The sequence below is a fragment of the Cibotium barometz genome, chromosome 35 (assembly GCF_041138505.1).
Source record: "Cibotium barometz isolate CiBa-2024 chromosome 35, ASM4113850v1, whole genome shotgun sequence".
In the NCBI taxonomy this organism is placed as follows: Eukaryota; Viridiplantae; Streptophyta; class Polypodiopsida; order Cyatheales; family Cibotiaceae; genus Cibotium; species Cibotium barometz.
In genome coordinates, this window is record NC_141080.1 from 47,602,918 (window position 1) to 47,627,147 (window position 24,230).

General features: G+C 42.7%; 1 protein-coding gene across 4 annotated transcripts in view; it reads right to left on the bottom strand.

Moving 5' to 3' along the window:
• Positions 1-6,043: 6,043 nt before the first annotated feature.
• LOC147618538 (delta-1-pyrroline-5-carboxylate synthase 1-like) overlaps positions 6,044-24,230 on the bottom strand; it is a 46,612-nt gene continuing 28,425 nt past the window's right edge. For all 4 annotated transcript variants that reach the window (XM_086774996.1, XM_086774997.1, XM_086774999.1 and 1 more), the window contains exons 6-21: positions 18,015-18,176; positions 17,647-17,924; positions 17,349-17,499; positions 17,045-17,209; positions 16,605-16,682; positions 16,350-16,439; positions 16,156-16,242; positions 15,916-16,002; positions 15,741-15,837; positions 9,945-10,048; positions 9,731-9,806; positions 9,490-9,640; positions 9,316-9,384; positions 7,726-7,792; positions 6,886-6,956; positions 6,044-6,574 (exon numbers count right to left, since the gene is read on the bottom strand). In XM_086774996.1, coding sequence (XP_086631122.1) covers positions 6,427-6,574; positions 6,886-6,956; positions 7,726-7,792; positions 9,316-9,384; positions 9,490-9,640; positions 9,731-9,806; positions 9,945-10,048; positions 15,741-15,837; positions 15,916-16,002; positions 16,156-16,242; positions 16,350-16,439; positions 16,605-16,682; positions 17,045-17,209; positions 17,349-17,499; positions 17,647-17,924; positions 18,015-18,176 — 1,881 coding nt within the window. In that variant the 3' untranslated portion in view covers positions 6,044-6,426. The remainder of the gene's footprint in view (positions 6,575-6,885; positions 6,957-7,725; positions 7,793-9,315; positions 9,385-9,489; positions 9,641-9,730; positions 9,807-9,944; positions 10,049-15,740; positions 15,838-15,915; positions 16,003-16,155; positions 16,243-16,349; positions 16,440-16,604; positions 16,683-17,044; positions 17,210-17,348; positions 17,500-17,646; positions 17,925-18,014; positions 18,177-24,230) is intronic.

The window sequence follows — 24,230 nt, forward strand, 5'->3', positions numbered from 1 at the left end:
TCATTATGCGTGTGGCCTCTCGAGCACTAAGAGACTTGAAAATTGCACATGAGCCGCTACTTGATATACCAAACATCGTTTAATGGAGTCACCAAATCTTCTAGAACTATAACTTGGCTCTATGGATTAAAGATGCTTCTATAATGAGCTCTTATGGAAAAGTGGGACTCATGCTTGCACTGTGTGTGTGTTTTGCTGGTGTGTGTTTTGAGGAACACTTATCCCTAATGGTACAACAAAGCAGACATGTCCCAATTATCGTAAGCGTGGTTGTTAGACTACTTGTTTGTCATGGTCAGCTTGGAATGACCCCAACTCAGAATGGACACCAAATGTTTTAAACATTGTGGCATGCAACATGGTTTGACCACTTCTTGAGAAAGCGTCTTGAGATTCCTGCTTCTACTGATCTTAAGATTCCTGCTTCTCCTTCTTCACTGGAGCTTTTACCAAAAGATAGGATGGTTTAGTACCCGTTTCATGAAGTTTATGGCATTGTTTACAGAGATAGTTGGTGAATCCAGGACTAAAGAAGAACCGTGGTCGCTCCTATTTTCTAGGTGTTTTGTTGTTCCCTTGTTCATTTTTGTGTTTAGTTAGCTCATTTCTTTCCAAATATCCTCGCTTAAGGTAGATTCAAAGGAGTTTAGTCGTCTTACCAAGGGAGCACTTTGTTGAGTACTTGTCGTTTACTGGAATCGAAGGCTAGGTGGATATGAGAAAGTGTGGTTTTATACAATATAATCGATTGTGTTGTCATTTTCAAATAATTAGTTCAGGTCATGCATCAAGGGTTTAACGAAAAATATCTAGTGCTTCTTGAGACATGTATGGAATTGATTTCACATACGTCTATTTTGCTCAAGCTTTAAAATAAAATAATAATAATTTAAAAAAATAAGTTCTTTTAAATTTTGAGTTTTCTTAGTTTTTTTAATCTTATTTTTTATTTGACTCGCATCTCTAGGTTCACGCCTCTAGACTCATGTATCAACTCACGTTTTATCTACAAGCTCATATCTCCAGACTCACACTTTTCTTTTGTATGAACTAGGCTCACATACTTTATTTTTATGAAATACATGGGATAAAATTTTGTGTAATAGACCCATGATAGGGTTAGTGTATAATTATTGAGAAATAATTATACTTTAATGTTTTAATAATTACACATGATAAAAAATTCCTTGAAATTTGTATAACTGATACAAATGTTAATCTAATTCTAGGATTAACAAGAGCTACTGTCATTATCTTACATCAAAAAGTCACGATAGATACACCAAAAGATCATACATTCATGATATGATGCAATAGTGTCCAAAGCTACAACTTGAACGGACGCCCGTAATGGTGTGTCGGAGTATTTATGGTGATTCCCGCTTCAAGATTGTGTGGTAGCAAGTTAGGATGAAATCCTAAGTGATGTACTTCATGGATATATTATAAGAGTAGTCATTGTAATAGCATTAAGCCTCTTATGAGTCTAAAGTACCCGATCGACTACAGTTTAAGTGAGTGTGAACACTTATGGCCATGTATATAAGTGAATTTCTCTCATAATACAATATACTCTCCCATTGTGCAATTGAGTCTTGTTCTTGCTAATCCTCTTGCTAATCTCTCTCCCTAATGCATGCTAGGGAGTGTGTGTGAGTGAAGTGAGATGAGAGAAGGGACGAGGACCCATAATAGTGCAACGCGACGATGTGACAACGCTCACGGAAGACGCGGTGGAATTGCTTCTCAAGGAGTTGTAGAGCTTAGAGACCTCAAGGGTTATGTGCTCAGCCATTGGAAAGATCCTCATGACAATTGCGGTTCACCAGATAATCTCTTTTTGGATGTGTTTCAAGGAGAGTTAGGGTAAACCATAACAACAAATTATATGACAAGTATGACAAGAAAATCCTTAAAGAATATGAGTAGGTATGTCCTTCCAAGTAAGGTAAGAATAATGAATTAGTACAATATTAGGTATACCTACCTCTAGACTCATGTCTGCAAGCTCATATATCCAAGCTCACGTATGCAAGCTCAAATTCATATCTTTTTTGATGAGAACGTGAACTCACCTCTCTTAACCCGAAAGATAGTTTGACTTGAGTTTGAGTTTTTTAGATTTTTTAGACGTGATGAAAAGTGATTAAGAATTTTAATCCTAATTAATGATAGTTATACAAGCAATTAAGTATTTTTTTTAAATTATTTTTATTGAATTTTCATGCTTCTAAACTATCAATTCAAACAATGCATAAACACAATTAACTATGCCACTCTAAAATTGACACTTAATGAAACTTAATGCTTATGTTTTTAGAGTGGATTCCACTCCTAATTCACAATAGCCAAGCTATTCCTTTGCTCAATGCAATAAAATCTAAGTAACTCCAAAATCATGCAAATCACCAAGAAACCAGGGGTTTTAGCTTCCAAGATATGAAAATAGAATGTTGTAATGTATATAAACTTTAAATTAAAATAAAAAACAACAAACTAAACACATCCAAGACTCCAAAACCATATGTTTTTCAACATATGACGTCCTAATCACACACCGAGGTTTTAGCTTCCAAGATATGAAAATAGAATGTTGTAATGTATATAAACTTCAAATTAAAATAAAAAACAACAAACTAAACACATCCAAGACTCCAAAACCATATGTTTTTCAACATATGACGTCCTAATCAACACCTGACAATATTGAGTAATCCCAATATCTTGGAATGGACGAATGAACATAGCTAAGGCCTAAGCTAGTCCCCGTTCGACGACACCAAATATGTTAAAGTCAATAGCTTACCTTAGCCTTGTAGAATCATGTGTCATTAATTCTTATCTTCAAGCCGCAATTGCGACTTTTCAATGTGGATATGCTAGCACGTCCGTCGTGTCCGTCGTGTCCTCACTTCATTGTAACACTGAAATGTTAAAGTCAATAGCTTACCTTAGCCTTGTACAATCATGTGTCATTAATTCTTATCTTCAAGCCGCAATTACGACTGTTCAATGTGGATATGCTAGCGCGTCCGTCGTGTCCTCACTTCATTGTAACACTGAAATGCTCCTTGTCGATAACGTGATCTCTTTGCCTAGATGGAGACAAATAGAGATGGTCCTTCACGATAGTTTTCTCTCACAAAAGGCAGGGAAAGAAGAGAAAGCTAATGCAAGCAAAAAAACTACAAATAATCCTATCTAGCAAGCAATCATCAAGTATGCAAGATTCAATAGAGTACAAGCAAACAAAAGTAGAGAAGAAGGAAAGCTCACAAGTGTTCTATTACAAGGAAATGATTGTCCATTACTTGGTGTCAATTTTTTTGACTTAAATATAAGTGACTAGTTTCCACACTAGACCAACCAACCTTAAAAATAGCCTACTAGTCTTAAGAAAGTATGTTCACGAAGTTCTTAGACTTTCCCTATTTTACATTAAGCTCAAGATAAGACCGCTTTATATATTCCAATACCATCTTACAAAAGATGAGTGCCCTCTTGAGCAAGTAAGATGGCAAAGCGCATTACAGTAGGTCGGAAAGGTGAAACCATGTTAACCTATGGAGTGGTTAACATGTATTATCTATTTTAGTTTCAAATTACTGTGAGTATGATGGCATATATGATAAGATTACACACGATACCTTCACTCACCCGTTGAACATTGTATGCTTGACTCTCTAGCATGTTCTATCATCACATCCCCTACAACAAACCAAAACACAAAAGCTAGGCTGGAATAATAAATTTATCAATTCTTGTTGGTTCTCTTGAATATTTAAAATTTAGATTTACATGTCAACCCACCTCTAGTTTCATCAAGCATATGCTAAGCTTCCGTGTTTTCTATATAACAATTGCACTTCCAATGCACATACACTATAGCTTTGCGCTCATTATTATACAAACTATTTTGGGGCTATGCACTAATGAACTACCTACTAGTGGAATATAAACAATGTAGGGAAACCTTTGTGCCTCATGAATAATTGAAGTAAGCTATGAGAAGGCTGACAATGTTGCTGATATATAACATATCCAATGTTTACTATCCTCTCCCTTGGCAAGCATAAACAAATCCGCTTGAATAAAACCTTTGTATTGTATCTTGATTGACCAAGAGCAGTGTACATGGATGAGGCCAAAATATGCCTATAACTACTCCACATCCTCAACTCCTCCATCTTTGTAGGCACTCTTCAATATGTAACCTAGTAGTCCACTCTAGACTTTTGTGTATAAAAATGGCATCTCTTTGTGTATGTCTCTGTAAAGCCTCAAAGGCCTCATCACATAGCACAATTAAGTTCCAAGTCACCATAATGATGCATCCATGGCCTTGTAGACATGTGTCCCTATGCACTGCACCACTCTACATTTATGGCTCATTCATCCGTGTAGATGGTCCACTTCCAAATACCCTAGCTACCCTTTCAATTGCTTTACAATGCTCTACATGTAAGGGGGTGAGATACTTTACAATGTATATCTGAATGCACTTTAGAACTAGAAGCTTTTTCAAGAAGTTGGTGTCCTCAGACTTCAAGAGAAGAGTAAACATAATAATATTCTCATACAAGAAGGCCACATTGCCTTCATTGGCAATCTTCATGCCTTTGCTTCACCCCATTTTCACATAACCTGTGCATGCTAGGATGTATCGGTTCTGTCTTCTCCTTGGTTCAAAAGGGCCCTTAAATTCCATACTCCACTTCTCAAATGGTTTGAGGGAAAGTATCGGGTTAAAAGGCATGGATCCTATCTTTGTTTGTTTACCCATTATTTGGCAAGCTTATATGGGTTGCTACTGTACAGGTAAGAATGGAACAGAGAATCATGTTGGTGATTTCGACTTGACCATTTTCTTGAGGGTAATAAGTAGACGACTTTTTGTGACGAATCTTATACACTTCGGAAAGTTCTTCCTGTCCTTCCCAACCCCCAATGCATCGATAATGTTGCTACACAGCTGGACAGCACCACACTTGGGAAGTAGCCTTTGGTAGACCTGTAAAACATGAAGAGCTCTAGGTTGTCCCTTCTCTTGCATGATCGCATGGTTATTTTGAATTGGCTTTTGTTTCTTTGCCACCTCCACCCATTTTGAGTCGGCATGCCAATTCTTTTTGGGTTTTTGGGTAGAAGTAGCCTTTATTCCCCTAAGCTCCATCTCAACCACCTCATGCTCATGAGCTTTTGAGACTAGCTCTCTTGATTTTGTCTCAAGCATCGTTATTTACTTTTGAGTAGATAATTCCAACTCTTGCTTGCCAGCATGCAAGAAAAACAGCTGCTTTTAGGTTTAGCATACCCTTCCAAATCAGCTGTCCCAAGGGGCTGAGAGGTTCCAAAGATGGCATGACTGGTGCATTCATTTTCCTTGAGCTTTGTGTGTAATCCATTCCACCATGCTAATCTCTTGGCATGGTGGCTAGCTTTGCACACACAGACAAGAAAAAGATGTAAAAATCTGAAAAAAGCAAGGGGGAGTGAATGGGGGCAAAAAATGGATGATTGTGACAGCAAATGTCCGATTGGGTCCCAAATAGGCATTAGGGGCTTCAGATGTCTGTTTGGGAGCAATGGACAAACAAAAAAACAATTGAGCAATTAAGCCAATGAATGGATGATTAGGGCTGTGAATAGGTAATTGGGAGCAGCAAAGGGGCAATTGGGTAGTGAAAGGGTGATTGGGTAGTGAATGGGCGATTGGCGGCCATGGGCTAATGAGGCAGTGATGAGGCGAATGGGCCAATGAATGGGCAATTAGCGCTGCAAATAGGCAATCGGAGGTAACAAAAGGGAAATTGGATAGCAAAAGGACCAATGAATGGGTTGAGAGAGAATGAGGGGCAGAATCCAAGTCTAACGTACACCGCACAGGCCCTAGCAAGCAACGCACAAACCTTACAAGAAGCATATAGCGGCGAGAGAGAGAGACAGAGATTAACGACTACAAGGGTCTATGAAAAAGAAGTATTACAATCAAGTCCATGAAAGTGATTGAATCACAGAAAAAAAGAGAGAAAAACTAGAGATCTAAAAAAACCACCAACTAGATAAACAATCATGTGAGTGACTGAGTTACAAGGTAGCTCTATGATGGCTGAAGCATGTGGAGTGATAACACTACATATCACACATACACGTCCCTATCTGGAAGAGGGGAGTTACTCCATAGGCATTGCATCTATGACCTCGTAGGTCCACTGCCTCTGAGGGAGCACCTGTAGTGGTAGTCTTGAGAACATTTTTAAAAAAAAGTGGCCACACAAACAAAATTGCAGTTGGGATCACCCAAGCATGATCCTATTATAAATGTGCAGCTGCTACTATAGAGAAATCAGCCACTAGAGGGACAAGACCACCAAACCAACCCTCTTCTCACCGTAGTGCCATTTAAGGTACTGGATATAGAGACCCTCAAATGGTGCCATTAGCTTTGACACCATTGACAGAAGCCTTCTCAGAATTATACATGGTATGTTTGTCATCATCAATGGACAACTCTTTATGTAAATAATCCACACCTTTGTCTCCATCTACCACTTGTCCATTTCCTCTCAATAACCTGCATGATTGACACAACATCTTCACTTAAAATTGTTCCAAAACTTTTTTTTGTATCTTTTAACAGTTTTCCAACTGGGGATTATATATTAATAAGACTTAGGTGTCTAGGTTCGAACTCACGCCCCTTGGGCAGAAAGGTGCGCTAGCCACTCAGGGAAGGGCCCACGACAGCCCTCTGTTAGTGCTTGTGTACATGTGCATGTGTAAAGAAAATGATGCTTATCCTAAAGTAACAGCACACAGCAATAAGAAGATTTTGATTTGTCTCGTCCAAACCTCATTTTTGGCACATGGCACAACCACCCTTACCATTTAGTTGTAAGAAGGCCTTCTACTCCAACAGGCCCACGTGCATGTATCCTGCTTGTACTTATTCCAACCTGTTGTTTGCATCCATACAGTTTTAGAAAAATTAGCCAAAACAGGCTTTTAAAAACCATGTAATTATGCATGGTTGAGAAGAACAGCAAAGGTAAGTAATCAATGGGACATCCGATGCATGTGCTGCACGCACATGCATTCATGCATGGACATGCTTATGCACATAATTGTTAGTCATGGCTCATACCTAAAAAAGGATGCCAGAATTAAAGATTAGGAAATTGACAAAAATGACAGATAAATGGCACACCCGGCGACATGCAGTGGCAGATGTGGCACTACACGAGCACGCACGCACACTCCAAGTAGCACAGCTGTGCTGCTCACACTTGTGTGCACGCACGCGCACACACACACACACACACACACACACACACTGTAATACAATTGCTTGTACACTTCAATCAATAAAGTCTACTATAGAAAACGGAAACAGATGCCAAAATGGAACACTGAGGCTCTTTAAAGAAAACGCCATGCCCAGCCCATCCACCCATCCGTGCGGTGGGCAGGGTTCAGACAGAGGAGATGCCCTGCCCAAAGCCCACAATGGACAAGTGTTATGTGTAACCCCCCTCAAAAATTTTGAGATAAAAAAAGAAGATGCTTCAGTTTATTTGAGAAGATGTCCCCATTTTCCTCATTACAAATGTTTACCCCGGTCTCCGGTTAACATTCAAATGAGCGCCACAAGAAATGATAAGAGCATACAGGTTTGCTCAGGCAGTTCACTTAAAGGTCCACAAAACAGCGAAAGTAACGAATTACCTCAGCTCCAAGCCCGAATCGGGCTCCATCGCAAAACCGTGTGCTAGCATTAAGGAATACTGCAGCACTGCAAAAGAGACGAGATACACAAAAAATAAGATGATGCAAACCACCAAAAAAATGCTTTGTTTTCTCGATGCTTCCAAAATATGAAAATTGCCAAGAAGCAAAAGAAAGCCTATGGATGTGAACAGCAATAGAATTTTGCCCATGCAAACTAAAATACAAATGAAGCTTTCACAGTCTTCATCCTTGATTCGGAAAGAAGACCGGGTCCCATATCCATATTTCCGCTGTCCCCCATCTCAGGTGTGATAGCATCCACTGTCACCAGGGCTGACACGGGTGGTAGTCACGTGCACTGCTAAATGTGCTGCTGGGCTCTCCTCTCAGTATCAAGGTTGGCCGTAAGGAGAGATCTGTAGTGGTCAGTGGGAGGATTTGTCCCAACCTTTTTCCGAGAGTTTCCTGAGGCCCCCTGCATTGGAGAGGAGCACTTTAGGTTCTCCGGAGGGAGGTATCAAGGGGATAAGCAAGTATCAATGGTTTTCTTCTAGCAGTAGTAAGGGCTTATTTCTAGATAGCCTTCAATCAAATCGTGCAGACAGGTGAAATGCCAGAGAACCTTTCTGAGGGGACTCATTCACATGATCGAAAAGGGGGAGAAATGCAAGAGATTTAACACTTGCAGCCCATTACCCTATTTGGCACAGCATAACCTGGCTAAATTCACTTTTGGCCTTTCCTCCTGGATCTTGTTCATGGCACTGAATTTTTTGTCTGGGATAGGAGACCACAATGGCAGCAAAGGGTTCACAGCAGACATTGGCCATTCTTTTCAATTTCAAGGAAGGCCTATGACAAGTGGACTTGGCCTTTATTATGGAAGGCACAATGCTGCAGGTGGGTTTCTCTGCATCCTTGGTCAGCTGAGTTTCCACCTTTTACTTACAAGAGCACAGCCAGGTGGTTATTTTAAGGGCAAGTGCTGAGTTTTTCTCCATATCTCTCTCTCCCTCAAACAGGGCTGCTAACTTGCCACGTAATTCTACTTGTTCATGGCCCCATGTCTTGGTAGCACATGACACAGGGCTCCAGAGATTGCGGCATCCAGGGCCTAGAGGAACTGATAGATTAGGGTCTTTGAATCAAAGGGCCAGCAAATTTTGGTTTGCAATCTGCACAAGTACAAGGCCCTGCCCCAACACCAAGCATTTTGTGAGCCCTTGTCCAAGGACAAATCACCGGTGTACCACTTTTAACAAAGTGTGTAAACCCATGTTGGCATTGTACTAGTGACACACCAGAAATGGGCACATGGTATGGTGGCTTCTAACGGTGATAGGCAGCCCCTTGGCCACCCAAAAAGGGGGCCATGGAGGTGTCTAGGTGTCTAGGAGACTCACCTTCTGGCAAGAACAACAAGCAGAGAAAAAAAATAACTACTAGAAGGATATACCACCCATGTGGGGAAAAAAAAAAGGAAAAGCTCCATGCATTAAGATCAATGATATTTTTGGATGCTTCAATCATAAGCTGAGAAACATAAGTTCCTAATAAAAAATCCACACACAAGGGACCAGCTTGCACCTGTCTATTTGACTCAAAAAGACTTCTGCTGTGTCTCGGTCCTCCGTAACAATGCAGTCTGTATGGGCACTGCAACCAATGAGCAGCATGTAAGCATGGCAGACAAACACTTCTCATCAACAGCAAAGCTTAAGCCCAAGAAAGTCGCCAACTCTCTGCAGATAAGCACCACACCTTCCATATAGATGAATATGATCTATTGCTGCATAGACATCCTTGACGATTTCAATGGTGCATGCCAACTCATTATACTCATGGTGGAGATCTGCTGCTTTGGAAATTTTCAAAACCTCCGATGCTCTTACACCACCATATAAGGTAACACCTATGAAGCCATTGACCATTACCATGGTTTAGGAACAATAAAACAGATAGCTTCAAAGAGTTTGATTCCAAACGTTTAGTAATGGCTAACCTTCTGACTGCAATGCAGATATGAGCTCACCAACTGCATTAGATTGAATCAAAGCTTCATGCACAAGCAGAGTCTCCTGGTTATAGTCAAGACAGAACATCAAATCAGCAGATACAAAGCCAGGAAAAAAATCCTAAGAAAAGAGGATGTAGTTAAAAATGTTGAAATATATGTAACATGGTTATGACCCCTTGATCTACCATATGACACTCACCATTGCATTACAAGCAGCTGGATAATCGACCTTTGCATCTAAAATGATTCTCTGAGCTTTCTCCATATCAGCCCATTTGTCCACAAAAACATGGCACACACCATCTGACACCAGCAGCACATTATTGTCAACCTGAAATCTGCACTAATGAAGGAACATACATGCCACTTACATATACCTTCAAAAAAAAGAAGCAACGGTGCAAGGTGTATAATGCTATGCACAATTTGTCACATGTGTGTTGTTAGAGATCAATGCTTCACCCTCAATTGTGTGCCCAGGATCCTGATAGCTCACATTTGTAGCAAAACCCCTTAATGAAGAGCCACCATGTTTGAGCACCCCATCCCGAATTGGACAGCAGTTTTGGCTGCACTGCAGGAGCTAGTCGGCAGCATATAGCAGGCCATCCACTTCTCCATCGTGCATTGAGATGCACCAAAATCCCTTTATTCTTCCACAGCAGCACTTCTATCAGAGCAGTCCACTGGACATTTAAGCTTCGACCATGAAGCACATGCGTTGAACTTGCCCCATCTATTGTATCAGTGAGGATATTCGGCAGTAATCTCGATTCCTTTTGTTGTGTAATCTAGAGTATAATTTGTGTGTGAAAAGATCCTGCATGTGAGTCTGAAGTTGGTCAGACCACGTAGTTGTGTTCTCTCACAAGGCAAAAGAGCTTTTTCACATGTAAGGGTCCTCTGTACACTGCGCTGCAGACAAATGATGGGCCAGTCCCTCCCTTAAGATATGATATATTCCACGATAATGAAAGCCAGTTCTTGCAATTCTTTTGTGCATGTTGAGCAAAAACACTTGACCCAAACCAGACTTTATGTAAAACAAGACATACAAGCCAATAGTATGGAAATATTTGAGTTCTTGTTGTAATGGTGCTCCATCCGACCATAGGCACTGCCAAGGCCTCTTAACCTACAATAACCTAGGATTCCCTGGGAATAAGTGAGAGGAATCTCACCTCACCTTGCAAAAATAATGAGCATAGCCCCTTATAAACATTAAAGTGAGCACACTATCAATAGTTTTAAGGCACTCTCCAAGAGATGGCCAGTTCCCCGCATGCCAAAAATAAACAGACCACCACCAGCCTTAAAATCTAAGCAATGTCCATGCGAACACATCGAAATCGTCTGACAGTCAAGATCATTTCTCACACCCAAAAAACCAACTTCACACATGAAGAGCCATTCACTTGAGCTGCACACAAGGTGGTAAGAAACATTAGGTACGATACATACAAAACATGTTCGATACGAGTACGGAAAGTACTGAAAAGATAAGGTACCTTCAGTACGCCAATCTTTGATTAGTACAAATATAAGATATGGTAAATAAAAACAATTATGTACACACAATGCATACAGCATGCATGGGAAAGCATGTGGCATGCATAGATGAGGCATACTTACACCTAATAAGGGTCTCGGACAAACAGACTGCAAAATTTATATAGCAGTTTATGCGTTTTGTACGGTGTATGGTATGCCTGTACCATACAGGCGCTCTACGCAAATTACCACACAGATCACACACAGTTGAGTACGAGTACAGAATGCAACTATGGCTGCACACAACACATATCTGCTGTAAAATCCTAGAATTCATGGCTCATGTGTGTGAATCTCCCCTTATAAATATAAATATGTATATCTCATATATATATATATATATATATGGAGAGAGAGAGAGAGAGAAAGAAAGAAAGATATATTAACGTCTACGAGAGGCCAAAGTCGGCCTATGAGACAAAATAATACAACTGTGTTCTTCCAGTCATCGGAAGAGAAGAAAAAGAGAGAAAAAGAAAAGAAAGAAAAGAAAAAGTGTGCATGTGTCTGGATACAACTGTGAATCATCATGGATCCATGGAGCCCATATACAAACAATATAAAGGGGAGTGGGGATGTGGATGGAGTGCTAAGGCAAGATGCATCTCTATATGCTGAAGGGGTAGTACAAGCATGCTATGCAGATCTATGTCTAACTCCATCCAGTGCCATAAGAGGGATATAAGATATTATACATCGCTGATGCTGAGGCTGTGAGTGGCGTGAACATGTACCCTGAGTCTGAATGAAAGCGAGCTAGCCTCTCCTGTATCTCCATCTGGTGTCTCATCCGGATAGCTGCTATCTCTCGGTGACGGAGTCGGGGTGCTCTGTGTCCAGTCTGTCTAGGTCTCCTCCTGGCTCTCAATTCCTCTGCTCTCTGTGCGGTCACCCCACGTGGTACATCAGCTAGCACTGGCATAGTTCTCTGGAAGAAATCTGTGAGCTGGGACTGTCTTCCACCCCTAGTGGGAGCGGGTGTCTGGAGGAGTCTCTCTCGAGAACTATGAAGCTCTAGTAGTAGTCTGCCAAGCTGACGCTGGTCCGAGGTCTCCATCAACTGATGTAGTGAAGAGTGCTCCTCAAACAATCCTGCATATCTATCTCTGACCCCCTGGTGGGCTCTACATCTACATACAAAGTGATCCTCAATCTCCACCTGCTCGCGGCACAATCTGCATATCCGCTCGGCTCTGGGAACCCGTGCCGCTCTCCCAGCCTCTATCTCTAACTGATGTGATGAGACTCGTAGCTGTCCAATAGCAACGCGAGAGCTGTGTGGCATGTATACATCCATATACCGCGGTCGTTGTATAAACACATCCCCTGAGATGCTCATAAAGTGGTCTCTGTAATACAGCATCTTTGGTGGTAGTGGGCTCTCTGGTGGTGTCCATGTCTCCTGTATGTAGCGCTGCCATATGTCCTGTCTCATCACTCTGTTCCTCTCATTGAGAGAGAGGTAACCCTGTGGAGCAGACTGATCATACTGAAAAGGTGGCAACCGCTCAATGTCTATCCCATGATGTGATAACCACTGTAGCATCTGTGCATACCAAGATCCAGTGTGTCCAGCCTCGGCCAGCTGTCTGGATGCCTCAAAAGCTCGGCGGGATAATCTCTCCGTGGGCATCTCCCTCATCCTATATATAAAGGAGATCGTTTGCTTCCACTGCCATAGGTGGTGCAGCAAACTCAGCTCGAACAATGTTGTGCAGGACGGATGGTTTGCTGCGTATCATCCTCGAGAGCATCAAGATATGTGGTCTCTCCATCTGTACCCATGTGGAGGCTGCAAGCCCCGGTGCCCAAACCGCTACTGCATACATCAAGGCTGGTGTCACTAATGTATCAAAGAGCCACCCCTTCGTGCGGGGTTCCTGAAAATGTGCCTGATGACACTGACGCTCAAGGCCAGCAAGAGCTGCATACCCCCGGGTCACTCTGTCTCGGACTGCCTGAGCCATGGAGAAGCGTCCAGCTGAGCTAGTAAATGTGATGCCAAGGTAAACATAAGAGCTCACCACCTCGACCCGCCCTCCTGCTAATGTGAGAGTAGTGTGGCTCCTGACTGCGGATGAGGTGTGGAAGATCATAACCTTGGTTTTCCCAAGGTTCACTGTGAGACCCTGCTGTGCGCAGAAGTCATCAAGAGCCACAAGGTGTCTTTGAAGCCCAACCTACGTGTCGGATACCAAGACGATGTCATCAGCATAAAGCATAACATGGACAGTAATACCTGATAGCTCAACCCCAGAGCCTCCTCCCTGTGTGATGTAGTCGACCACCTCATCAATATAGAGCCCAAAGAGTGTGGGGGAGAGCGGGCACCCCTGCTTCACACCAATGGTGCTAGCAACTGTGTCGGACAAGCCTCCTGGGCATCGAACTCTCCCAAAGACCTGCTCATATAGCCTGTATATGCCCCACATCATGTCTAAGGGTATACCTAGTGTCTGTAGTCGTCGAAAGAGGCGCTCTCTGGGCCACCTCACCACCTCCTGGCCTCCTGTCAGATCACATGGCTCTCGACGACAATTTATCTCATGAGCTTTACCTTTCGTTCAATCGCCATCTCTCATCTAATTACAACTACCACTTCCTAACCTTGCGCCCACCACCCAACTCCAGGCAATACACAAAGACTAGGCAATGTAATCGAAGAAGACAAAATTATGTATTAAGTTCAAGGTAGACGGTGGGAGACAGTCGACCATGTGTAGTGACGAGACCAGCTGGTTCTCAACGATGCAAGATGGGTTTGTAAAGGATAAGGTACGAGATGGAGTGATGCACGAAAAAGACGAGATAAAAGATAGATTACATCCAGGCAACATATAATGTGAACGTAGATTATCAACTACCATTTGGATTTAGGTTAGCCATCTTCATTCTCTCTTCATTTCTATTCGGAACTGCAAGTAAGTCGATCTTAACTCAAAATCTTTTAGTTCACTACTTGGGATCATAGTTTAGACTAGTTTTGTTAATGAGAACTTGAGCTAATTGATGACTTAAGCTGAAATGAAACGATAAGAAACGTGATTTTCACCCTCGTTAATCGTCTTAGGTTATGACCAAATTTGGAATAATGATACGAAATTTATCTATCCATCACAAGATAGGACTTGCTTCCTTCCATGAGTTAATATGAATTCCTAAGACCTAGGAATTGATTTGGTAATGTGAGTGTTTCCAACTATGTCTCCACTTGATTTGAGTACTAGGATAAGATCTTAATTATTAACCACTGATTAAAAATTTTAGAATTGTTTATTATAGAAAGATAACTGGTCTTTTTATAGAAAGGTGATTGTCTTATGTGGAATTGTTTATGTCAATGTTATAAAGATGTTGACAAAACATGGTCTCAAAAAAAGGTGAATGATAATGATCATAAATTTGTGAACTGGGGAACTTTCCCTAGGGTAACCATTTCAACAAGATCGGTTTGGAGTAACCATTCCGATGTGATCTGTTTAGTGATCGGTCTGGGACAACTAGATACTCTCCACCCAGGACAATCGACTCTAGAAATATTTGGAATAAAGGTCGAGACAACCGCCTTCGTTGGATGACCCACCACCACGGGACGAGGGGAGGCTTCTTTCTAGTAGTTATAAGTCTAAGCTAAAAAGGTATTCCATAGCAAGAAAAGAGTGAAGGAGACACTTCTCATTCTACTATACAAGTGATTTTTCGCCATGATGGTTATAAGCTCTAGATTGTTTTATGAGTCGATGAGCCGAGAAATTAGAGAGATGGATGAAACTCGGGACACCGAGTGTTTGAAATTACAGTTGTTTTTATGATGAATTTCTTTATGTGTGTAGGGTGACCTGATTGGAAAAGAATGTATTCATTAAGGGATAAAGGAACCTGTGCACAAGGATAAATAAATGAATCATGTTGTAACTTGCATCAGTGAAACAATGTGCCTAGTAATTTAGGTAAACCTCATAGATGAACAGTTCTAGTCACTGGGAAACAGGTGGTTGGGTAGACCTGATGAGTCAAGTGTTTCCTTACAAGAGACTAGAAACTGAAAAGAGATCCTTGACATATTTCGGTAGAACCCCAACCATTCGAAGATTTCTTATAAATCGGATCATCCAGAAGATGCACCGATGAGATAGCTCTCACAATGGGTTGGAATTGATCTTCCCGAGTGAGGTGCCTCCTTATCCCTGGTGACGGGATGGGCACATCTGCCATCTTAACAAAAGCGTTATTCCACATCTTGGCTTGCAGGGCAAGTCTCAGCCTGTGCATCAGCCACAGCAGCTTTTATTCATATTTGGACCCCGAATCCTTTCTTGACTAGAAACGCACCTAAGCCTATATCAAAGAAGAGGGGTGGGACAAGTTGAACTTGCCTAGACATATGCCAATAAAAGAAGTGAGTGTGAGACAAAGGCAAGACTTCAGAAGAAGTATTACTCACCAGCATGACCAAGAACAGGTATCTTCGTGGATTCTTTGATTTGAGAAACCAGCTTGTTGCTTCCTCTAGGGATCACTAGATCTATTACATCATCCAACTGCATCAAGTGCAACATCATGCATCAGAACTGGGTTTAAAAAAACAAACTCTTATCTTAACGGAAAAATACCTTTACCTTGAGAAGGTCAGGGATCTCATCTCTTGAGGTTATAAGCCCAATAAGCTCCTTTCCAACCGAACTAGGCATTGCGTCCATGATAACCTAGTGTTGTAACATCCAGCTTATGTAAGTGTCTGTCTTCTATCAGCGTATTACCTCCATGATAACCTACATCAACTAAGGATGGCACTCATGCTAAAACATAATACTATGTTATCAACCTCATGCTTGTATTGGGTGTCTTTCTGGGAATACCTTGTGCAATATCACGTTCGAACGGGCTGCCTCTTTTCCACCCTTCAATAGAAGACCATTACCACTACGGATGGACAGTGCTGCAATCTGGAAGAAGGCCACACAATAGCCTTGTGAGAGTACTATATCACTCACAACAACAATGACCCTACAAGCATCTGCATCCTTATCCACCAACCTAAAAAAACACTTGCCTGGACTAAAGCATCAGGCCGGGATTCAAATATGATCAAAAGAACCCCTAATGGACATGTGGTCTTTTCCAAGATCAGACCTTCTGCAACCTGAAAGATAAAGATGTGAGGAAGGTTGGCTCCATACAGCATTGATTATTGAAGTAAACAAGTGAAGAGCTGCATCATCCTTTTAAGGAATAGTCTAGAAAACCAATCGGTATTGTGGCTTTGCAAAGGTAACCTGGCGAAATCAACACATAGCATATATATCACCTGGGTTCTTTTAAGTGTTTTTCCAACTGGCTCTTCCATATCAGCAAGCGTTCTTACTGAATTTGCCAAGCTTGCCACCTGCAATGTACATTCAGAAGAGCTAGAATTCAAAATCTGGGGTCACATATAGTTAACATTAAATATAGATTAGGTGTGTAATAATGTTCACACACTTGTGTGTGCATGTGCATGAGTGTGGGTGGTGCATGCGTGCATGTGGGTGTGGGTGTGGGTGTGGGTGTGGGTGTGGGTGCGGGTGCCCTATGGGTGCATGTGTGTATTGTTGCAAAATAAAGTGCAAGTTTTAATGCACATTCACACGTGCCCACTCACACATACGCACGCATGCACCACCTCTGCCCACACAACCACACATGCGAAGGCATAACCATGCACACTTGCACAATCATACCCAAAAGAAACATCATCTAAGTTCTAACCTTTCCAGGTTTCATATTCAGCCTTGCTACCAAGGACTTAGATACTCCAGTGCTTTGTGCAGCTTGTACATCCATACTGTTCTCATGCCGTATCAATTCATCATTAGCCTCCAGGGCATCAGCTATATCCAGTAATATTTTTCTTCGCTCAAAAGTAGTAAGTCTCTGATACCAAATAAACAATTAAACAAAGCTCAGCACCAAATGCTATCCACAAAGGAATGTTTCAGCCTAATCAAGTGACCCAAGTTTTCATGTCTGAAGTCTTTACAACTGCCAGGGGTCTTAACCATGCGAAAATTACCTGCAGTCTACGACTAGCATCCCTTGCTGAAACAGCCATCTGGCGAGCACTTGCTTCTTTCTTTGAAACCCACAAATGGGAATCCTTGTGGAAAAGTGTCCCTATACGCTCACCATTCATCACTCTCAGTATTCCATCTGCAGTAAATCCACTTCCAGAGTGCAGTATTTCTAATCAGCTGCATGTCCGAGTCCAATGGTGGACATAAAACTTGACATTCATGCTACCCATGTCCCTGTAGTTCGTATTCTGGAGTGTATACTGATAGAAAACATCAACAGATCTGTTCCTATCTTACCTTGTTATCACGACCGGAACTCCAGCACTTGCAGCAGTCCAAGCGGCAAATACTTTTGCAGTCATACCACCCCTACCAACCCGTGACTTCTCTCCAAAGGTTATGGTGTCAACATGTTTCTCTCTCAAATATGTATGAATAAGTTTTGAGTTGGCATCACTTGGAGGCCCACTGTAGAGCCCTTCAACATCACTAAGAAGAATGAGGAGGTCTGCTTTCAGCTCTACTGCCAAAAGACCTGCCAAGCTATCATTGTCCCAAAATATTCCTGTAGAATCCTGGAACAAAAACCTTCATGTTATACAGCTTCATTGGTCATCCTAGTGAGAAAGGTGAATGGGTAGAAAAAACTGCAGTCAAAGCGGAACCTCATATGGTGCTTTCCGTGTACTTATTGCATCGTTCTCATTGAAAATCGGGACTACACGCGATGCTAGCAAGGTATCTACGGTCTTCGACAGCTGCTTTCGGAAATCCTCATTTGAGAAATCACGATCAGTGACAAGTATCTGGGATGATTGCACGTCAAGCTGACAAAGCAATAACCAAGAATGGTGAAAAACAGACAAAGAAACCACATCAATAAGTAGGATGTGTTATAGAATAAACCAGCTTATTGAAAATCTTACAAGAACTACCATCAAAAACAATGCACACGTGGGCAGAACCTTTGACAAAACCCAAGTGTCTTATGTGGGGTGCATTCATGTGCCGCTTGAAGGGAGTGTGTGGACACCCACCCGCCTGCCCACATGTGCTGTAGGCTGTTTCTGCCTTGGCCTTGGCAAAAAATAAAGAAATGACTATTCATGTGTCAATTTGTTTGAGAGAAGTTGATACGAATGCCCAACGCAAGGACGAGGAAGACCGTACGTCGGCTGAGTATCCAGCTATCCCAAGGCTCTGCTGAAGACTCTCCTTGGCCACTCATGCAAGTCCAGATAGCTTTAGGACTGCACATATTCTGGCTGAATGTGAAGAGTATCTTCCTTCTTAGCCTAGAGTGCTTGGATGCTGCAAACTGAGTATGCTTTGCTGAGAATACCTGAATGAATGAATGAGGACTGATGCGCCTGTTTTCTTATGTCTCCTTGTTGCTGGTCAGCCAGCATAGGGCTTTCGGCTAGTTCAGCATGGACAAAAAAATACCCAATAAATAGCATTAAATGCTATTAACTGCTCCGCATGGGAAAATGTCACCATTTGGCCACCCAATTGGTCCACCCGTGCTTTCTTATCATGTATGTACATTGGACTGGTGTCCATGGCAGTTGTTTATGCCGAGGATTGATGCCACTCATGTGATACTGTGGACTTGGCTTTCCATTGGGACTTGTGCCTCCGTGTACATGCCTGGAAATGCTTGGTGGATTGGTGTTCCATTGGGTCTGGTACCTCGTGTACTCGCCTGGAGCACGTCTATTTTGGTATAGTCTCATGAATGGGGATTGTCCATACGAATGCTGCATTGCATAGCATCTTTATGTGCTTGCTTGCAATTGAAATTGCATGCTATTTTCATGCTTGCTTGACCAATGTGTAGTTCCGGGTAAGGGAACGCCCGCCCGTGAACCGTGCGTGTGAAACTGTCTGCTGACATGGTTGTGTGACATGTGGATAGGTAATAAGTATTACCCAATCTAGGCTCAAATAGCCCTTAGGACTTAGCCAATATTTATAAGTGAGTGCGTTCCCACTTCATTAAAGTTTGGACGCCCAAAAGTCACTTATAAATTATGACCGCTTCCAAGTTCACACTCACTAAAGTCCCGAGGCGGACAAGACTCAATGTCCAGGACCTGATCCTCCCCTTTTACTCATAAATGGGCATCTCCCCATGTCCCTTCACCTGATTGGACCCCAATTCACTTACTTATTAAGAGAAAATTCGTGTTTTCTCTTCATGAAGATTTTTGGAGGCTGAAAACTCTGTTTTTCCACCATTTCTCTCCATTTCCAAGCTCTCCATAGCCATACCCAACTTGCTAGGGTGTTTTCCAAGCTTCCAAGAGTGTTTCCAAGTGCTAATCACTCTCCTACACACTCCCAATGACTGAAATTCAGCAAAACAGCTCTCTTTATTGCTGTAATTTCTGGTCTTTTTGCTGAAAACCCTAATTTCAGCTCTCCTTTTTGAAATTGAACCATAGGGGAAGCTTTCCCAAGGTTCCCTTCATCCTCTTGAAGACTTTTGTCGCGAAGAAAGACGACAAATCAAAGATCTCAACACTCCAGGACTTCCATCGCGAAGACTTCCGCTGTCATCAACTCTACTTGCTATTGGTAAGCTTTTATACTTAAATATGGGAGCAAGTAGCAGGAGGGAGGAACCGGATTACAAGATCACATACCCTGTGTAGTGTTCTCTTGTCCTACATACTCTCTTGCAGATTGTTGCTACCATGTGTTTGTGGAACAATAAAGAGTAGATGGTAGGGAACATGGGCACTTGAGAGGGTAGTGTGGGTTACAAGTCTACATCGACAACCACTTGTTTGCAATACTGTATTCATATGCATTGGTATGGAAATCTGGTCAGAAATGCCCATGACACTATGTACTTGATTCTCCCAAGATCAATATACTTTATTTGAGGGAGGGGTCGGTCGTTCCGGCTCATTGTGTGTCTCTTGTCAATTCACCAATTTACTTCTTGTATTTTGAGCAAGTGTCCAAAGGTTCTACAAATGCTACACTAATGATCATGCCAGTGTGTCACTGTGTACCCCAGTGCCGGGTGCACGTGACATTCCCTCCTCCTTAACTTGGCAGCAGGTTCAGGGCTTCCAAGTAGTCTGCCAACAACTGGGGGTACTCCTGAAAGAACTCTTCATCCAGCCAAACTACTTCATGGGTTCTGCGGTCTTTAAACTTCATGTAGAACTGTCGTATTCTTCGACCGGATCCAGGCTTCCATCTGTGGAGGAGAATATGTTCTGGCCCTATAACTTTAACTTCGTCAATCATATTTCGTTGTTGCTCCTCTGATATATCCTGCAATTATGGACCTATATATGGCTTCAACCAAGAAAAATGAAAGATATTGTGCATAGTCCAACTTTTTGACGACTTTAACTTTAAAGAGACATCACTTAACTTCTGAATGACTGGAAATAGGCCGAACTTCGGAATGATAGTTTGGGACAATGCTTGCCTGCTTGCTTTAGCCGTTGTTTTCTGATGCCGAGATATATCCAATCCCCTTCCTTAAAGTTGACATCTCGCCTGGATTTGCTGGCTTGCCAGATATATGCTTCCTGAGATTTGGCAAGGCGATCCTTAACTGACTCCATGATTTCGGAGAATGTCTCGATGGTTTTATTGGCCTCAAGAGATGGTGACACCTCTCTCGTAAAAGAGATGAGAACCGACGACCAAATACTGCCTCATACGGTGTCCAGCCTGTTGGTGTTGGACTCACACACACACACACACAAACCTGCACATTAGGGTTAGGTGCAAGATGATGGAGCTCACATAGAAATGAGAGAGAGAGAGAGAGAGAGAGAGAGAGAGAGAGAGAGAGCCAAAAGTGTGGTAGCCACAAAATGCAAGTCAACCCTTGCATGTGTGTCACATCCATATAATATAGAAGTACAAAATATGATATGTAGAGTGTCCTTTCACACTTGATATCCAAGGGGAAAAACCACATGGGAAAAAGTGCCCTTGGTTAAGCCCTGTTCACACATAGCACTAGCATAAGTGAGCATATGCCTACAAATCCCCCTTGTAGTGGAAGTGTGAACCTGTACAAGGTAGCAGATCACTCTATGTATGAGAGTAAGCCCAAAGCTTTGCGGAAAGCTTCAAACTTTTCTCGAGGTAAAGTCTTTGTGAATAGATCTGCAACATTATCCTGTGTAGGGCAGTAAGAGGATCTTTGACAGCAGTCAAGTTGCATCTTCATTGGTGACAATTCCACTAACCCGATTCACAGTGAGGGCAGGATGGAGATTATTCCCGATGGCAAATGGGGGAAGCATTCCTCTCATGTTCTTTATGTCCCAGCACTTGGTTTTCATCTTTTGTCAGTGCATGAGGTTTGCAAGGCTGGCATCCGGGTGGAGTTTGATGAGCATTTTGTTGCTCTTCAAGACAAAGAAACAGGCCAGGTTGTTTGGGAAGGCCGAGTGGAGAATGGGATTTACAAACTCTTAGCACTCTCTTCTCTGATAGGCACTCAGCTCAATGATTTGTGGCATTTCCGTTTTGGCCACTTGAATGTGGATGCACTGCGGCGGGCTTTCCAGGACCAGATGGTGGATGGCTTGCCAGATGTTGGTAGCACGCAGGGACACTGTAGTTCTTGCATTTGTGTGGTAAGCAGCACAAGGAATCTTTTCCGAAGCAAGCTACTAGGCGGGCTTTGAAACCTTTGGAGTTGGTACACACTGACTTGTGTGGACCTATGCGGACCCCATCCTTGGGAGGTTCTTTGTACTTTATGCTACGTGGATGATTGTAGCAGATTTACATGGGTTTATTTCCTTTCCCAGACGGACCAAGCCTTTGCTTGGTTCAAGGATTGGTGTGTTATGGAGGAGGAGTTTGGATTGCAGGTGAAGACTCTTCGGTCTGACAAAGGAGGGGAGTTCTCTTCTAATGCATTTGTGCGGAACATGGCATTAAGCGGGAGTTGGCCAATACAGGTTTGCCTTTGGAGAATGGAGTAGTTGAGCGTAAGAACCGGACTGTGGTGGAGATAGCGAGGACAATGCTCGAGTATCGTGATCTTCCTCGTCCACTTTGGGGAGAGACTGCGGCTACGGTTGTCCATACGCTCATTCGATCTCCGACGACTTCAGTACCAAAGATGACTTCGTATGAGGCTTATTTTGGCAAGAAACCATATGTCTCCAATTTCCGTGTGTTTGGGAGTGATGCCTATGTTCACATTCCAAAGAAGTAGAGGGGGAAGCTGGACTCAGTCCCAAAAGCTTGTATTTGTGGAATATAACTCTCTTTCCAAAGGCTACAGGTTATATGACCCAGAGTGGAACGAGGTTGTTGTCAGCAGGGATGTTGTCTTTGATGAGCATGTTCCCGCTTCCAAGGTTGAGGAGCCACCACTTCTTGGAGAACCAAATGAGTATGAGGATGATTCCCAGTCTATTGTTCCAGCTAGACAGCCTCAGTCAGTTGTAGAGGTTGAGCGCGAGGTTGGAGAAGAGCCCCAGCAACAGTAGGCTCCGCGTTATGTTGGAGTACCAAAGTGGTTGTTAGACACCATTCGGGAGTTAGGTGTTAACGGAGTATCCCCTCCCCCCCCCCCCCGAGTGGACCACTGAGGATGGACCTCCAAGATCGCACAAAGTTTGTGATAAAAGTCAATCAGAGGAGCTGCTGTGCACGTGAACTATGCTTTTTTGTCTTGTATCATTCAGGACATAGTGCGCACTTCCGTTAAGGAAGCTCTTTCCCAGGAGACTTGGAAGAAAGCCATGCGAGTGGAATTGGATGCCATAGAGAAGAAGAACACTTGGGAGTTGGTTCCGAGGCCGTCAAAACAATCAGTCATTGGTGTCAAGTGGGTCTTTAAGACCAAGTATAGGTCTGATGGGTGGGTGGACAAGCACAAGGCCTGACTTGTGGCTAAGGGCTATGCTCAGCGGCCTGGCATCGACTACGAGGATACCTTTGCACCGATAGCGAGGATGACCACGATTCAAATGACCTCAGCGGTGGCCCGTATATCAAATGGATGTAAAATCTTCGTTCCTTAATGGTGACTTGCAGGAGGAGGTGTATCCAGGGCTTGGAATCAGAAGATTGATTCTTTCTTTCTACGGACAGGTTTTCAGAGATCAGATGTAGATCCTAACTTGTATCTTTTTCGGGCACGCTGTATGGTCACGTTGATTATCCTTTATGTGGATGATCTCATTCTCACTGGCGGTCATGTAGAGCACATAGCTGTGACGAAGGTTGCCTTGTCAAAGGAGTTTGAGATGACTAACTTACGCTGACTCCATTTCTTTTTGGGATTGGAGATTTGGTAGACCCAGAGGGGGTTCTTTGTTTCTCAGTAGCGGTATGTTCATGAGTTGGTGGAGACCTTTGGGATGGAGAACTGCAAGCCTATTTCTTCACTGATGGACCTGAACACCAAACTTACAGTTAATGATCCTTGTGAGCAGGTTGATGCCTCTTTGTATCGGAAGGTTGTTGGTTCATTGATTTGGTTGCTAAACACTAGATTGGACTTGAGCTTTCCAGTGGGGCTGTTGAGCTCATTCATGCAGACGCCTTTGAAGACTTGTTGGGACGCAGGATTACGGATCTTGCGGTATCTTCAGGGTACGAAGGATCTTGGACTCTTCTATGACACTAGAGGGGGAACGACGGATGGAGTAAGACTCCAAGGTTGGAGTGACGCAAATTGGGGAGGAGATCCAGACACAAGGAGATCTACATCAGGCTACGGATTTACCCTTGGCTTAGGAGCTATTTCATGGAACAGTATGAGGCACCCAACTATTGCCTTGTCTTCTACAAAGGCAAAGTACCGGGCTGCTTGTGCTGCTGCTTGCGAGGTTGTGTGGCTGCGAAGGTTACTTGGCAAGATTGGGTTTCCATAGAAG